We start from the raw sequence: 17,958 nt of genomic DNA on the forward strand, positions 1-17,958 counted from the left end.
GCTCGTGCTACAGCAGTTGTAAAGAGCTGCTTTGAACTTTGCTGGGTGTAAGCTTGTCACAGTGATTGCTGATGGCACTGATATCTTAATCTTGTTCCAATATCACGGGGAAAACATGTCCATGTAATCTACTGCAGGCAGTGACAAACTGTGATATTAAGCCATGGAATAATCTATGGCTGGCGGGTGCAAAATTATAGTCTTTTGCTATTTGCACACACCAGTGGCGTAGCGTGGGGGGTGCAGGGGGGGCGGGCCGCACCGGGCGCAACATCTGGGGTTAGGGCAAATCCATGGGTTAGGGGGCGCAAATCCACGGGTTAGGGGGCGCAAATCCACGGGTTAGGGGGCGCAAATTACTTGCCTTGCCCCGGGTGCTGACAACCCGCGCTACGCCACTGGCACACACCCTAGCCAAATTTGACAATACAGGTGGCTTGTTTGGCAGCAGGAAATCCAGATCTGAAACGCTAAGACGTGGGGCATTTCTGGAATCCAATAAAATGTCCGGCTAAAGACCAGCGCTTTCCAAACTGTGTGTTGTGACACATTAGTGCATGGGTAGGCAAACTAAGGAGGGACACGGTGGCGCTGTGGGTTAAACCACAGAGCCTAGGACTTGCTGATCAGAAGGTTGGCGGTTCGAATCCCCGTGACAGGGTGAGCTCCCGTTGCTCGATCCCAGCTCCTGCCAACCTAGCAGTTCGAAAGAACGTCAAAGTGCAAGTAGATAAATAGGTACCGCTCCGGCGGGAAGGTAAACGGCGTTTCCGTGCGCTGCTCTGGTTCACCAGAAGCAGCTTAGTCATGCTGGCCACATGACCCGGAAGCTGTACGCCGGCTCCCTCGGCCAATAAAGCGAGATGAGCGCCACAACCCCAGAGTCGGTCACGACTGGACCTAATGGTCAGGGGTCCCTTTACCTTTACTAGGCAAACTAAGGTCCACGGGCCGGATCAGGCCCAATTGCCTTCTGGATCCGGCCCACAGACAGTCCGGGAATCACCACGTGGATCACCAGTGCGCGCGTTCTTTCCCTCTCCCTCATAGGGTGGTGGCAGCGCCTCCTCCCTCCCTCCTCCTGGCTTCTCCCCGCCCTGCCTAGAGGAGGAAGGGGGCTGGGCTTTGTTATTGCCAGCAGCAGCAGCACTCAAGTAGCCGCCATTTTAAGCAGCCCCTCTCCGCAGCCCTTTCGTGCGCCGCTCATCGGCCCTCCGCTGCCACCAGCCCCTGCCGCTCGCAAGACACAGGTAAGCAGTGCTCGTGGTGCTCTTACATTTTTTTTTTCTTTTCAAAATATAGTCCGGCCCCCCACAAGGTCTGAGGGACAGCGGACTGGCCCCCTGCTGAAAAAGTTTGCTGACACATTAGTGTGTCGGCCGCAGTGTGTAGGTGTGTCCTGCAAATGCTCCCTGTGCTCCTCCCAGGGCTGGAAAAGGGTTAGTTTAAAGCCTGTTTTGCTAGTAAAACTGAATTACTGCGTCGCGAAATGATGCATGTCTAAAAAAGTGTGTCACCACCAACATGAAAAGTTTGGAAAGCTCTGCTATAGACTGACATATCCCAAGATATCTTTGGCTGGAAGAAGCCTGATTATCGTCTCCCAAAACAACTACTCTATTCCGAATTTAAATATGGAAAGCGTAATGCTAGTGGTCAAAAAAAGAAGTTTTCTTTTGCCTCTCAAGGCAAATCTAAAAAATGTAGTATAAACACCGACAACTGGGAAACACTGGCCTGCGAGCGCTCCAGTTGGAGAACAGCCTTTACCAAAGGCGTCATGGTCTTTGAAGACGCTCGAACCCAGGACAAAAGGGAGAAACGTGCCAAGAGGAAGACACGCTTGGCAAACCCTCACCGTGATCAGCTCCCACCCAGAAACCAATGTCTCCACTGTGGAAGGACGTGTGGATCCAGAATTGGCCTCCACAGTCACTGACGGACTCACTGTTAAGACCGTGTTTATGGAGGACAATCTTACTCGGCTACGAGTGATCTCCAAAGAAGAAGACGACTTGCCTTTTTTTCTAAGCTTACAAAACCCCATAACGAAAAAGGATTTGGTTGCAGAACTCAGCAGGAAGTGTCACCCGGGCCAATGGTCCTGCGAGGCTGACCAGGGTGCAGCCACTCCCCCCCAAAGCTCAAACTAGTCTCCAACTCCGACAAGTTATTTTCAAGGGGTTGCCAACCAAAGGGCAAGAGGCCAGGTTCATTGTTCCTAAAGCCTTGTGCCTTTGGCGCCACCTGGTGGCCAAATTCTCCTCTCACCTAGAACCTCTGGCAGCTGGTCTTTTGTTTGTTAATCCATTCCAATGCTAATTGGCTCCATATGTCTTTAGCACTGGAGACTTTAACCATTTGGGGCTCGCTGACATGGTGTTTTCTGGGTTTCTTAAATATGGATTGCTCCAGTGCCCAGCGAAATGTCACACTGTGTCTTGTTATAACTAAAAAAAGAACTGTCAAGGCAGTGGTTGATCAGGCCCATCAAAATAGTAATCGAAGCAAGCAACGATTTCTCTATATTTTTTTGTATAGGAGTCCACATTTGGTAGAGATTGTGTGTGTTTCTGCCGGCATATGTGTGCAGGCATATAGTCACATTAGGCACTTAACAGTTAACAGGCATCCAATTAAGGTCGTGCACTGTGAATATAATAGGCTTATTAATGGGCAGTGCCTATTCCAAAAGAGAGATATAGGATTAGCCCAGCCAATCTGTGCTTTGACTAGGAGATTCTTTTTGCTTTTTAATTAACAAGTGTTTTCTTTTCAGCCTCTCATTTCTGGGGGCAGGTAGGGCTGAGAATTAGCAAACTGCTGCTTCACCTGTAATAGAAATTCCCCACAGGGAAAGGTCAGGGTGAACCCTGGCTGACATCATTGTAAACTGAGAAGAATCCAAGCCACAGGAACAAGTTAACATCATGATTTCAGGACGCATAGTTCTGAATCTTGGACCTTAGTATCAGGCAGACTGTGCCTCCAATACCTTCTCTATGGGCAAGAGATTGGGATGGGTTTATTATTACTAATAATAAATAATGTAGCTCCTTTCTCTAAAGAGCTCAGGGCAGTGCACATGGGTCTCCCTTAACCCACAGTTTATCCTCCTAACAACCTTGTGAAGTATGTTAGGCTATGAAAAAATGATTGGCCCAGGGTCATCTAAGATGCTTCCAGATGGGTTTTCTGAGTTGTACAATATCTCGCTGTTATCGAGCACCTTCCAGTGCAATTAAGATACGAAAAATGATGGGAAATTGTGTTGTAAAGTGCAGAACAACAACCCCTAGCTGACAATGTTGTGTAACCATTGGATTTACGGAAGCCATCCAGGTTTCTGCTTTGATCCTGGAATGTCCCGCTTTTCCTTAGGACGTTAAAAGCAGAGACATCACCTTGCCGCCAAAGGTCTGTATAGTTAAAGCTATGGTTTTCCCAGTAGTGATGTATGGAAGTGAGAGCTGGACCATAAAGAAGGCTGATCGCCAAAGAATAGATGCTTTTGAATTATGGTGTTGGAGGAGACTCTTGAGAGTCCCATGGACTGCAAGAAGATCAGACCGATCCATTCTGAAGGAAATCAGCCCTGAGGGCTCACTGGGAGGACAGATCCTGAAGCTGAGACTCCAATACTTTGGCCACCTCATGAGAAGAGAAGACTCCCTGGAAAAGACCCTGATGTTGGGAAAGATGGAGGGCACAAGGAGAAGGGGACAACAGAGGACGAGATGGTTGGACAGTGCTCTCGAAGCTACCAGCATGGGTTTGACCAAACTGCGGAGGCAGTGGAAGACAGAAGTGCCTGGCGTGCTCTGGTCCATGGGGTCACAAAGAGTCGGACACGACTAAACAGCAAAACTTTCACTGGATAAATGTTGGAAGGTATGGAATAAATGTCCCTATTTCCTTCGGAGAAATGTCGGAGGGTATGAGAATTGCACAGCACCATTTTCACCCTGCAAAGGTCCCTAGCGAAGATCAGGTTCTGGCCTCTTTCCTACATGAATGCATACGGGGAGAAACAGGACAAGAAGCCGTTTCTCGGAGGCCTCTGCATCCTTATGAAGGCTTTGCTGCGATTCCCCTGCAGGATTGGCTGGGGGATAGCAGAAGTTCCATGGATGTGGCCCATTGCCAGACTGAGCTGCGATGCTGCTTGTTTCCTAATCAGAGCTGAACAAACAAAGTGCTGATTGAGTCTAATGGTCCCTTTAATCAGTAAGCCTGGCGCTGACACTAGATTACAGTGTTTATAATTTACAGCTAATCATTCGCGTGGAAAAGGAAAATAAAAGAGAAGCCTCCATCCAACTAGACCAGCCGAAAGCCTTCGCATTAACAAGCCTGATTAGTGATTATTTCTGTGCAGGGAGCCAAATGCAAAGGGAGATGGTGGTGTATGGCTGTCCTCCCCTTTGCATTCCCTGGCTGCAGCTGCTATTTTCAATCCCAAATTGACAATTTAGGCAGGCTGGCTGTGTGAGATGTTACAGCAGGGGCGGGAAACTGGATCTGGATAGGGGAGACAGATCTTGATCTCCCTGACCCACGCACCTTTCAATCACATGCCAGCATGATTTGTGGGGGACGGACCTGTTTTTTGCCCGCATGGTTTGAAATAAAACCGTGCAGGAAAAGGCACAGTTTGCAAAATGCCAGCATTCAGCTGATCATTGGAGATTGCAAAGCTGGGCGCACAGCACTCCACGTGACTCTGGCCAGGGACAGATGAAGACCCACAGAGCACACGAACCGGGTGCCCCTATGAGAAACCCACAAACAGGATCTAAGCACAACAGCATTCTCCACACTTCTGAGTCCCAGCCACTGATGTTCAGAGACATGCTGCCTCCAACAGAGGAGAGAGGCATCATACCAGAAGCCGAGCACTGCATAGAATGGTAAAATGCACATGGTCACTTGCTATGGGATGGAGACAGAATGTTCCAGAGGTATTTGCTGGCGGGGTGGGGGGAGTCCAGATGGGACTTTGGATGTCCTGGTAGGAATCTAGACACATATAAAAAACGTTGTGAGAATGCTTTTTAAAAAAACCACTTTGAAAAATATATTGACTATGCCATAGCTCACAATCGCCATCTAGTGTCACATTTGTATAATGCACTTTACAACACACTTAAAAGGTTTGATTTGCAGCTGTATAGCTGAGTCCCTGATCTAATAAGACAGCAGGGACTGTTACTGCTTTTGCTGATCTGATGTAAGCCACTCCGGGAGCCCTTTTGGTTAATGAACTGGTTAAAAATGCTTAACATGTTTTTAGAGAAAAGCTTGGAAAACAAGCCACATGCTATGGCTTAGGACAAGGTTGAAGAGCCAGCAGTCCAACAACATATGGACAGCCACAGGTTTCCCATCTCTGGGCTAGGGAGTCAGAAAGAAGTCATTTATGGCCATCGTAAGAAGAGTGGGATTGACGAAACAACTTCATTATATTTTAACCTTGAATTAATGGTCCCCTTACCGTTAACGACAGTTCTCCGGGCTATCTCCCAGAGGACGAGGCCATATGCCCAAATGTCGGTCCGCTTGAAGGATTCAAAGCGGTCCATTTGAATCTGTTCATCTAAAACTTCAGGCGCCATGTAACGTTTTGTGCCCACCCTTGGGTTGTTGCCAATGTCCAAGTAGTCGCTGCTCTGGGAATGCATGACTGCCAGACCTGAGGGAGAAACAGTGCCAGTGGTTAGAAGAATGCTGGTCTATGATGGCAACTGATGAACCTGTTACAACATCCTGCCAACTTATGCTAAGACTAAAGCATATACTAGTAACTGAATTACTGTTTTAAGTCTGTCTGAACAAAGCTGCTGTACAGTGGTACCTCGGGTTAAGTACTTAATTCGTTCCAGAGGTCCGTTCTTAACCTGAAACGGTTCTTAACCTGAAGCACCACTTTAGCTAATGGGGCCTCCTGCTGCCGCCGCGCCGCCAGAGCCTGATTTCTGTTCTTATCCTGAGGCAAAGTTCTTAACCTGAAGCACTATTTCTGAGTTAGCAGAGTGTGTAACCTGAAGCGTATGTAACCTGAAGCGTATGTAACCCGAGGTACCACTGTATTTGTTACTCATCAACAAGTATTCTGAGTGAGTAAATGTTATTTTCACATTTTACAAGACTGTTTGTGTGATTATTGTTTTAAGCGAGGGGGAAAGGGGGGGAATAGCAGGAGAATCCAGTCTGCCTTAAAGCACCCTGGATTGCTAAAAGGCTAAAACTAGCCTATCTAAGCTTCCCTTTTAAGCTGCAAAGGGACACACTCTGCTGCACTCACAAACACGAGGAAGGATAATAGCCAATAAATATACCCTCACCTAGCAACTATTCACATCCCTACACGAAAACCACACCTCTCCATTCTGGCTTGGAGTGGCTGGCAGCACTGATGGAGGAAGGAGGGTGGGGGGTCTGTGGTGCGCACCGGGTACCAGCAATGATGGCAGGTGACATCGCCATGCCACCCCCCCATGCTTGTGGCATGGGCAGCACCCCGGATGCTCGCTGCACGGGCGGCATGCCGCTAGGGTCGACACTGGCGCAGGTGGCAAACAGTGCCCCCCCACTCGCCGTGCTGGCAGCTAGCCCCATCCCATGGTGCCGGGGCACGTAGCTCCGCCCCTGGCTAGCAGCCCACCTGCCTGCCTTTCTGTGTGCCCGCTTGTGTGTAATCACTTGGAAAGGGGGCGCAGGTGGTGCTGTGGACTAAACCACTGAGCATCTTGAGCTTGCCGATCAGAAGGTCGGCGGTTAGAAACCCTGCGACGGGTTGAGCTCCCGTTGCTCTGTCCCAGCTCCTGCCCACCTAGCAGTTCGAAAGCACACCAGTTCAAGTAGATAAATAGGTACCACGGCAGTGGGAAGATAAACAGCGTTTCCATGCGCTCTGGTTTCCGTTGCGCCAGAGCGGTTTAGTCATGCTGGCCACATGACCCGGAAAGCTGTCTGTGGACAAACGCCGGCTCCCTCGGCCTGAAAGTGAGATGAGCGCCGCAACCCCAGAGTTGCCTTTGACTGGACTTAACCATCCAGGGGTCCTTTACCTTTCTTTTTCATCACTCAGAAGATACAAGAGTCAGACTTCCCCGTGACTCTCTTCTTCCCCTCAAAAGCTTCCTAATTCCTTAAGCAGAGGTTGGAGCAGCATTTCCAGTGCCCCACCTCAGCACCTAAAGTCTACTTACCCAGATCAGCAATGCAGCATTGCTTGTTGTTCTTGACTAAGATGTTCCTACTTTTTAGGTCCCGGTGAGCAATGGCTGGCTTGCCCTGGGTACCAAAGATCTCCACGTGGAGATGGAGGAGGCCGCAGATGATGGAGTTGGCGAAGAGCAGGCAGCTCTCCACATCCAGTGCCATGTGCTGAAGGTAGTCGTAGAGGGAGCCGTGCTCATGGTAGTGGGTGATCAGCCATAGCTGGGTGCTGGAGTTCCTGGAGGTCATGTCGGAGGCAATGAATCCTGCGGTCGGTTGAAGGAGGGCAGAAATCAGGAGTGGACCCCACACAAGGGCATGAATGATCAAGGGGCTTCAGAAAGAAATGCAAAATGGCTGCCCGTTTTGCCCTAAGGAAATTTTAGGAGGGGGTTGTGAGAATGAGGGGGAGGCGAAATAAGAAGGATGGAGGAGAAAGGGAGAGAAGCAGAAAAAGGTGAAGCTAGGACAGGCATAGGCAAATTCAGCCCTCCAGATGTTTTTTGGGACTACAACTCCCATCATCCCTAGCTTACAGGACCAGTGGTCAGGGATGATGGAAGTTGTAGTCCCAGAACATTTGGAGGGCCGAGTTTGCCTATGCCTGAGCTAGGATAACTAGGAAGGGATTGCAGAGGAGCAGACAAAAGTAAAAACTGAAGGAGGGCATTGGTGAACTGAGAATAGATGCTATGCTGTTAGACGCACAGCCCATTATCCCCAATTCTCTGCTCTGACGGGCAGTAGGCCTCAAACTCATTCTTCACGATTCCAAACAGAGGCATCTCCCAGGTTTGCTATCTGTGACTGCACAGAGGCAGAAGGAGGAGAAAATAAAGGAGATGTGAGGTAGGGATGGACAAATACTGCCGTTTCGGTTTTGCTCAGTTCTTCATTTTTCCAATCTGGAGTTTTCAACCTTTCCGTACTGGTTTGTGACCTCTGTTTTCAAAAGCACCTATTAAAATTCAGCAGAATTTTAGGGCTTATTTCTTCTAATATACAGATTTTTGTGGCAATTTTGCCCAATATATACATTCTGCAAAGCACATTCATATTTTCCCCTAATACAATGTACTTCTGTATGTTATCTTCCCAAGCACATGCATTTTTATGCACTTTGCCCTAGTATATTCATTTCTGTACACGTTACATGGTTAGAGAAATGAACTGCAAAATTCAAAGGTTGTAAATTTTGAAGACTATATATACAGTGGTACCTTGGTTCTCAAACGTAATCCGTTCTAGAAGTCCGTTTGACTTCCGAAACGTTCGAAAACCAAGGTGCGGCTTCTGAATAGCGCAGGCGCCCTGCAAACAATAGCCAACAGCTGCATCAGACATTCGGCTTCCGAACAATAATCAAAAGCCAAAACACTTACTTCTGGGTTTTCAGCGTTCGGGAGCTGAAACGTTCGAGTACCAAGGCATTCAAGAATCAAGGTTCCACTGTATATATATTTAGTGCTTTTTTAAAAATAAAAGGTGTCAGAACTGCACTCTGGCTTAAAAAAAGAAAGGATTGACAATACTGATTTATCTGTGCTGACATGTCTGGAAAAACCGCCCCATTTCTGCTCACCTAAGATGTTGTCATGCCTCAGCAGCACTGTGTTGTAGATCTCTGTCTCACGGAACCATGACTGCTCATCCCGGGACGAGAAGATCTTGACCGCCACATTTTCCCCATGCCACGTAGCACGCCACACCTCCCCATATCGTCCTTTGCCTGTTGGGGGTGGGGGGTGACAGTTTTCACACGAGGTTTTGCTTACCTCCATCTAGGTTCATCATCCTGAGCTGGTGCATAAACATACACTAAAGAATGTTAGCATACATCTTTCCTTTTACCCATTGTTGTCTTTTTAATTGTATATATTGCTTGTTTTAGGGACGCGGGTGGCGCTGTGGGTTAAACCACAGAGCCTAGGACTTGCCGATCAGAAGGTCGGTGGTTCGAATCCCTGCGACAGGGTGAGCTCCCGTTGCTCGGTCCCTGCTCCTACCAACCTAGCAGTTTGAAAGCACGTCAAAGTGCAAGTAGATAAATAGGTACCGCTCCGGCGGGAAGGTAAACGGCGTTTCCGTGCGCCGCTCTGGTTTGCCAGAAGTGGCTTAGTCATGCTGGCCACATGACCCGGAAGCTGTATGCCGGCTCCCTCGGCCAATAAAGCGAGATGAGCGCCGCAACCCCAGAGTCGGTCACGACTGAACCAAATGATCAGGGGTCCCTTTACCTTTTACCTATTGCTTGTTTTATGTTGCTATGGCCGTCGGCTAATGCGAATAAAGTTTATCTATCTATCTATCTATCTATCTATCTATCTATCATCTATCTATCTATCTATCTATTTTTCCTGTGCCACAGGCATCAGCCATTGAGATGCAGAATCCATTTTTGCCTGAGACGATGTGGGAATTGCCATCCAAGCAGAGGCGCAGCTAGCTGTTCCGGCACCTGGACTGGCACACATGCTGTGCACATGGGGGCGGAGCCATGGGGGCGGGGCAAACGTTCCAGGGAGGTGGGGCGAGTGTCCCAGAGGGGCACCGCAGCGAGCCTTTCAGAGGGCGAGCCCTTAGGGAGCCGCACCACTTTGCCAGTAGCCTTCCTCCCTTCCCTCTTCCTTTTGACAGCTTGGGGGAGGCTCCCCCCCCAGGAAGCAGCCCGGGAGTGGGGGGCGATGGCGCACTGCCCACCCGTGACTCCCAAGCCTCTCCTGAGCTGTCAGAATGAAAGGGGAAGGGGGAAAGGCCACTGGGAAAGCGGCGCAACTCTGCCCCTTTGCCCAACGGCTCGGGGTAGACTTGGGAGTCGTGGGTGGGCGGCGTGCTGTATGTCACCCCCCTCAGTGATGACACCTGGGGAGGCGTCCCTACCGCCCCCCTTCCTCCGCGCCTGCACCCAGGGTCAACATCTTCATGCATCTTACTAGAGATAGCAGAAAGCAGGGGAGTCCTAAGCACGAGGCAAACATGGGGTAAAGGTAAAGGTAAAGGGACCCCTGACCATTAGGTCCAGTCGTGACTGACTCTGGGGTTGCGGCGCTCATCTTGCTTTATACTAAGCCACTTCTGGCGAACCAGAGCAGTGCACGGAAACGCCGTTTACCTTCTCGCCGGAGCAGTACCTATTTATCTACTTGCACTCTGTGCTTTCGAATTGCTAGGTTGGCAGGAGCTGGGACCGAGCAACGGGCGCTCACCCCGTTGCGGGGATTTGAACCGCCGACCTTCTGATCGGCAAGTTCTAGGCTATGTGGTTTAACCAACAGTGCCACCCGCGTAAAGGGTAATAATGGAGATCTCCCAAGCTGACCTGGTTTATGGTGATCTGCAAAACTGGCAACTTTTGCTTGTGTTAAACAATTTGGACAGTCCATTCCCCTAAAATACAGGTCTCCCACGGCGTGAAGAAAACCACAGGCCAGCACAAGGTGTGGTCATATCAACTGTGCTAATTGGATCTGGGCTTTGAGCATGGGATTTTCTGTTCCGAATCGAAAACTGGAAGGGTGTCAGTTGCATAACTGAGCATGAGAGACAGACAACGTTTAGAAGATGCCTTATTGCTGTCAATACACATGTAATTTTTCCTCACTCAAAATGAGTGATGGATAAAGCGGTTCTGAAGGTACCAGTTCAGTCACTGTAAAAAGTGTAGAAGCCCAACTCTCATGACAGCAACTCCTGTCTCTTCCCTGCAGTCCCTGGAATAGTTTTTTGAACTGTTTTCAAAAAGTTTGCTTAAAAAAACAAACATCCTTGAACACATGAACAAATTAAATTCACCTTTAAGGTAAGCATTTGAAGCCAAACTGGTGTTTGATTCAGAGGTGTGTTTTGTCACAGAAATGGAAAATAAAATAATAATAATAATAATAATAATAATAATAATAATAATAATAATAATAATATATTATTTTTACCCTGCCCATCTGGCTGGGTTTCCCCAGCCACTCTCGGTGGCTCCCAACAGAATAATAATAATAATAATAATTAGAAAGCGACAAAACATCAAACTTAAAAAACTTCCCTAAACAGGACTGAATGCACAATCTGTGTGAAAAACACCATCTTTCTTGGGCTTGCTATTTGTGATGGCAATTCCACACAATGCTGAGCTAAGGAATAGCTCGAGAGCCCAGAGTTTAGGAGAGAGCTGGAAAATATGATTTTGTTTTCACACGCGTTAGGAAGTTATCGGTTGGTGACAATTTGCACACTGGGTTTCTTGCTGCTTACCAACACATTCAACCAGGCTGATCTGCCGAGCCACGGTTCTTTGGACGAGGAAAGGGAGCCCAGAGCCGCTCCCGGTGGTGCAGTCATCGTTCAGCAGGTTCTAAATGCAATTTGAAACAAGCGGTGACACACAGAGGGACGGCAAGCGAGACACACTTCAGGGAAATGGCAACAGCTAACAAGGATCTACCAAGCCGTATTCAATGCACTTTGTCACAGAACCACCCTGAGATCTATGGCTGAAATTGCATAAAGAATCAAATAATCAGAATCAGAATCATGAGAATCATTTCAGTGCTTTCAATATCTGCCTTTCTCGTCCCAAACAAGCTCTACTCTAGAACGCCGATTTCAAAAACCGGCGCTGTAGAACTCTGTGACGTCATACACTCTGTGGCAGTTGGTATAGTTATGGCAGTTAGTTGAACAGTCCTAACAGTTAGAGCAGCAGGTTTGTTGCTGCCTGTCTCAGAGCCAGAGTATCATTCGGTGTGTGAATGTTAGTTAGCCTTAGATGCAAATCTACGTAAGATATTTTAGCAATTTAAGTATCACCTACCTGAATTGTATACAGTGGTACCTCAGGTTACATATGCTTCAGGTTACATACGCTTCAGGTTACAGACTCCGCTAACTCAGAAATAATGCTTCAGGTTAAGAACTTTGCTTCAGGATGAGAACAGAAATCGTGCTCCGGCGGCGCGGCAGCAGCAGAAGGCCCCATTAGCTAAAGTGGTGCTTCAGGTTAAGAACAGTTTCAGGTTAAGAATGAACCTCCGGAACGAATTAAGTACTTAACCCGAGGTACCACTGTATTTAATCTGCCAGTGCAGGTACATCAAGTCATATGTTATTTAAATTTAAAAAGAGAGTGTCTTGCATAGTTTTATAGGTGGGAAAGAGAGAATTAAAGTGTCAAACGACCGAGGGCTGCCTTTTTCAAAAACAAATTTTAATTTAATTTATTTTTTTAAAATTGATTTTTAAACAAATGCAATAACTATTAAATGTCCAGCAGTAAATTTAATGGTGTTTGATTGTCTCTAGATATAGACTTCACATTCAACATACATTACTTTATGTAACCCATTCACTGAGAACATTGAGCAGTTGGTATAAGAAGGTCTTGATTTTGGTTAAAGAAAGGGGTACACATTTCTTGGATGGTGTCTCTATTTGTTATGCCTTTAATTGCCTTCCGGAGTGCGACCCAGGGCCGTCTTCAGCAAAACTCTGCTAAAGGGGAACTAAATTCCCACAGGAAAAGCAGGATGAGGGGAAAAGTCACAGGCCCATGCAGCAATAGACTGCCCGTACTCTGAGCAGGTGGTCTACCTGCCATTTAACTTTCCCACAATGCCTTGGGGTGAATTAATTCCAGGGTCATTGTGGGAATCTTAAACGGCGGCTGTTCCCAGCTATACCCGGCAGAGATCAGAGCACCAGGCATTTCTTTTTAAAGGAGGGTCCATCAGTGAGAGGACGGGCTGGAAAGTTTGGGCTCAAAGGATTCTTTCCTAAGGATTCTGGGAGCTGCTGGCACCGATCCTGGTTTGAAGCGCAACTAGGAAGCCAAAACCTTTCACCAGCCCACCACCAGCAGTGTAGCGAGATTCTGGGAGATCACAGAAGCTCAAGGGACTTCAAGTGAGCTTGCAGTCCAATCCTGGGTGGGACAGAGGTGCTATTACAGTGGTACCTCGGGTTACAGACGCTTCAGGTTACAGATGCTTCAGGTTACAGACTCCGCTAACCCAGAAATAGTACCTCGGGTTAAGACCTTTGCTTCAGGATGAGAACAGAAATCGCACGGCAGCACGGTGGCAGTGGGAGGCCCCATTAGCTAAAGTGGTGCTTCAGGTTAAGAACAGTTGCAGGTTAAGAATGGACCTCCAGAACGAATTAAGTTATTAACCCGAGGTACCACTGTAGTGACTACAGTGGACGCTCAGGTTGCGAACGTGATCCGTGCGGGAGGCATGTTCGCAACCTGCAGCGGCGTCTGTGCGCGCGCGGATTGCAATTCGGCGCATGCACAAAGAGCGATTTAGCGCTTCTGCGCATGCGCGACCGCCGAAACCCGGAAGTAACCCGTTCTGGTACTTCCGGGGTTTGAAGTGTCCGTAACCTGAAAAAACGCAACCTGAAGCATCTGTAACCTGAGGTATGACTGTACGTACTGTTAAGTTGTGGGTGAACATATCAGACGACACAGCGATTCTTCAAACAGCTCTTGTTTATTCACAGGCCAGGACAGAACTCAACTGAAGGGTTCAGCCAGCCTGCTTATATAGAGCTCCAGTACAATGTAACTGTAACAATTTTCTAAAACTATCCAATCACTGAACGTCACCTTTGATCCCTTATTTGCATAACTTTCCACAGTATCCCCTTGCTGGCCCAGGGTGAGAACTTCAGTACATAACACTTACTTTTAAGGTACTGTCAGTAAGCGTGGATGCCTTCAGTATGAAATCCATGTCCTCTAGATCATCGGACCTCAACCGTATCCGTGTCTTCCGGCTCTGGAACACCTTCCATACAGACAGCCCCACCAACGCAGCGAGAACCAGAAAAGCGAAGAGGGGGACCAGGGTCATCAGGAGAAGATTCTTAAGAGAAGGACTCTCTTCTTCAGGCTGATTTTCTTCACCTGGTTGGAAAGAAAGGAAATTAACTCGGTTATTATCGCTTCTCTAATGGTGAGGAGTCCCCTTGGCATTGTCACTTTTCATTTCTTAGTACAGAAAGTATTATTTCAAAATAATTTTTAAAATTGATTTTCTTTTCTCATAACAAATATCCAATATCACTACAAAATATCCATTTTCCAATTTCCCCCCTCCCTGTTGACTTCCATTTCTGGTTTATTACATCAAATGATACATTCTACTGTTTGTATATAATACTGTGTTATCATATTGTTATACTTCTTGTCCTCTATAAATAAAATGGTAAATGTTTATTTAAATCCTGCCTATGAGTCCATTTTTGTTGTTGTTTCTGCAGATACCGTATTTTTTTTTGGGGGGGGGAAATAAAGAAAAAAAATTATTTCCCCCCCAGGCACGGGGCTGGCGCGGGGGAAGCCCGAGCTTCCCCTGACCCCAGCCCCCAGAACAGCCTGCTATCCGCAAGCCTAGGGAGCTGCGCCGGTCTCCCCAGGCTTCGGAATGCAGGCAGCTGTGTGCAACCCTCAGGAGCCCAGCGCGGCTTCATGCCGGTCTCCCAGGGGTTGTGCAGAGCTTCCTGAAGCCTGGAGAGCGAGAGGGGTTGGTGCGCACCGACCCCTCTCGCTCTCCAGGCTTCAGCGAAAGCCTGCATTCGCCCCATAGGATGCACACACATTTCCCCTTCATTTTTGGAGGGGAAAAAGTGCGTCCTATAGGGCGAAAAATACGGTATATTGTAAAGGGCTCCTATTCTTTTTCAAAATCACTATTGTCCTTTTCATGCAGTTTGTCTGTTAACTTTGCTAACTCTGCATAGTTCGTCAACTTTTCTTGCCATTGTTCTTTTGATGGTACTTCTCCGGTCTTCTAAAGGTAAAGGTAAAGGGAGCCCTGACCATTAGGTCCAGTCGCAGACTCTGGGGTTGCACGCTCATCTCCTTTATTGGCCGAGGGAGATGGCATACAGTTTCCAGGTCATGTGGCCAGCATGACTAAGCCGCTTCTGGCAAACCAGAGCAGCGCACGGAAATGCCGTTTACCTTCCTGCTGGAGCGGTACCTATTTATCTACTTGAACTTTGACATGCTTTTGAACTGCTAGGTTGGGAGGAGCTGGGACCAAGCAACGGGAGCTCACGCTGTCGCGGGGATTCAAACCACCGACCTTCTGATTGGCAAGCCCTAGGCTCTGTGGTTTAACCCACAGCACCACCCGCGTCCCTTCTGGTCTTCTAGTTTTGTGCCATTAAAATTCTTGCTGCTGTTGTAGCATACATAAATAATGTCCATTTTTCTTTCAGCAATTCTTGTCCTAAAACAGCTAAGCAAAAAGCTTCTGGTTTTTTAACAAATGTTATTTTAAACATTTTTTTTTATTCATTGTACAGGGTGAGTCCTTTAAAAGAGGCCCCGTGGATACAGAGTACACATGTTCCATGGGGCCTCTTTTAAAAGACTCACCCTGTATATAATTTCCCTTTTTTTAAAAAAATAATCTTGTAATCCCACCACATGTGGTAAAATGTACCTTCCCCTTCCTTACAACCTAGTACAGAAAGTATTGATCTGATATGTAGAGATCTTTCCTATTCTGATTAGTTTAGGACTGTTCTAGAAGGTTAATTTCTATGTGAGAGAAACAGGAAGAAGGTTTCTGATGTTTTGGTTATTTCTCTGGGAAGGTGTATACAGCTGGTTTAAATTGGTTCTGTTATGTTTCGGTCAAGGTTGTACTGACTATAATAGTAAGACCAGGAGAAGCATGGGTCTCATTCACTTTCTACCTCTTTGTTCTGGTGTTCTGTTCTGTATGCTTAGTGTTAAGGTTAAATCTTATTATCAATTTATAAGTTTTATTGTTTTTTGCTGCAACTAGATTTTTATGGACCGTGCCAATGTACTGGATTTGTGACCATTATGCTCATTTACCTTCAGTATCAGTAAAGTTCTGCTGGACGAAGTACAATTGCCTCTTTGCCTATTTTTTGGAAACTCTACTACGTGTTTAAGTTTTTTCCCTGCTCCCCACCTTCAAAGGGCGACAGACATTCACTCCAATCAAATGGCAATCCAGCTACTACCTGTGGGATCTCCTACCTATGGGAGCTAATAATAATCCTCGAGGCTAGGTCCCTGCAAGAGAAAGTCACTTCCGACCTCGGGAGGAGGTGGTGTTGCGGGCTCCCGCCCCCAACACTCGCGCGGAGGCTGGCTCCCAGCCCCGCGCGATCTGGGGAATCCTCTGCCACGTCATTCCCCTGGCCAGCCAATCGGCTGGCTTGGGGTGTGTGGTTTGCCGCATTTAAGGCAAGCGCGGCAGAGAAGCTACCTCTTTGCCGCCGATCAGCTGGGGAATTTCCCACCCACCCACCCACCCTCTTGGTTTCTCCTTTGACCTTGCTATGGACTTTGGTTGGTCACCGTTAAGGGGCCTGGTAGGATTTTTTTCCACTTGGCAAATTGGCACCGGCCATTTGGTTTCTTCGCCTACCTCATAGCAAATCGTCACAACTTTCCTGGTTTGGCGGTTAGGCATTGGTCGGGGTATTGTTATGTAGATGATTGGGGGGAGGAGTGCCATCACCTCCCCCGGTTATTTAAGGGTAGTCCGCTAAAGGACTCCGGGGGGGCGTGGCCCCGTCCAAAGCCTATGGAGGCCAGGGTCCAAGGCACACCCCCGAGCGGTGACCCCGGGGGAGTGCCTAGTTGATGTGCATCAGCAGGGCTCCCGCTTCCCGGCCTTCAGGTAGTTGATTAGATTAGGACCAATGCCTAAGACAATACCGCTCTTAACCTGTAATCAATAAAGTTGTGGCCAATTTTAGCCTATTAGCCTTAATAATGGTGTCACGTGTCTTTATTTCCACTGGGGGGAGGCGGGAACTCGCCACGCAAAGCATAGCTGTACCTGGTAACTGGATGGTGCGATTCAAATTACACATGTCGGTTGAGCAACATATGATGGCAGTTTTTGTCGTGTGGGAGCCTCTGCAGAACTCAGACATGGATTGAAGGCATCCTTTCTTGTGGATCATTACCCCCTCGGTCAGATGCTTGCTCACAAAACACAGCTTCCCTGTACAAGTGCTATTGAGACAGTTTGGATGTTCACACACACAGTTCACCAGATCTGCAAGAAGACAAAGAAAGACAGCGTTTCCCCCTGATGTTTGAGCCTTTGATACTTCCCTGCCCAGTAAGGATGATGGAGAAACATGGTTCAGATTTTGCCACAAACCTACCTGATTTGTATTTTCCAAAACAAGACGTGCAAACTGAATGACAGCTAGCCTTTGAAATCTACACTTCTCTGAATTTTGGGATGCCGTTCCCCAGCCAAATTATGTGTACAAAAATGTGAAAATTCAGGGAAAGTGTGCATAAAATGCCTAAAGGTAAAGGTAAAGGGACCCCTGACCATTAGGTCCAGTCGTGACCAACTCTGGGGTTGCGGTGCTCATCTCGCTTTATTGGCTGAGGGAGCTGGCATACAGCTTCCAGGTCATGTGGCAAGCAGGACTAAGCCGCTTCTGGCGAACCAGAGCAGCGCACGGAAATGCCGTTTACCTTCCCGCCGGAGCGTCACCTATTTATCTACTTGCACTTTGATGTGCTTTTGAACTGCTAGGTTGGCAGGAGCAGGGACCAAGCAACAGGAGCTCACCCCGTCGCGGGGATTCGAACCGCCGACCTTCTGATCGGCAAGTCCTAGGCTCTGTGGTTTAACCCACAGCGCCACCTGCGTCCCACATAAAATGCATACACATTAGTAAAAATGGAATATGAAATACATAGGGAAGGTTGCTTGCAAGAATGTGTAC

General features: G+C 47.8%; 1 protein-coding gene across 3 annotated transcripts in view; it reads right to left on the reverse strand.

Moving 5' to 3' along the window:
- Positions 1-17,958, reverse strand: part of ACVRL1 (activin A receptor like type 1) — a 59,789-nt gene that overhangs the window by 18,354 nt on the left and 23,477 nt on the right. For all 3 annotated transcript variants that reach the window (XR_014544586.1, XR_014544587.1, XM_083599309.1), the window contains exons 3-8: positions 17,046-17,267; positions 13,899-14,119; positions 11,467-11,566; positions 8,804-8,950; positions 7,212-7,487; positions 5,495-5,692 (exon numbers count right to left, since the gene is read on the reverse strand). Coding sequence is in view for 1 of the 3 variants with exons in the window: in XM_083599309.1 (XP_083455435.1) it covers positions 5,495-5,692; positions 7,212-7,487; positions 8,804-8,950; positions 11,467-11,566; positions 13,899-14,119; positions 17,046-17,267 (1,164 nt within the window). In the remaining 2 variants the exon portion in view is untranslated. The remainder of the gene's footprint in view (positions 1-5,494; positions 5,693-7,211; positions 7,488-8,803; positions 8,951-11,466; positions 11,567-13,898; positions 14,120-17,045; positions 17,268-17,958) is intronic.

Source organism: Podarcis filfolensis (genome assembly GCF_964270895.1).
Source record: "Podarcis filfolensis genome assembly, chromosome: 2".
NCBI lineage: Eukaryota > Metazoa > Chordata > Lepidosauria > Squamata > Lacertidae > Podarcis > Podarcis filfolensis.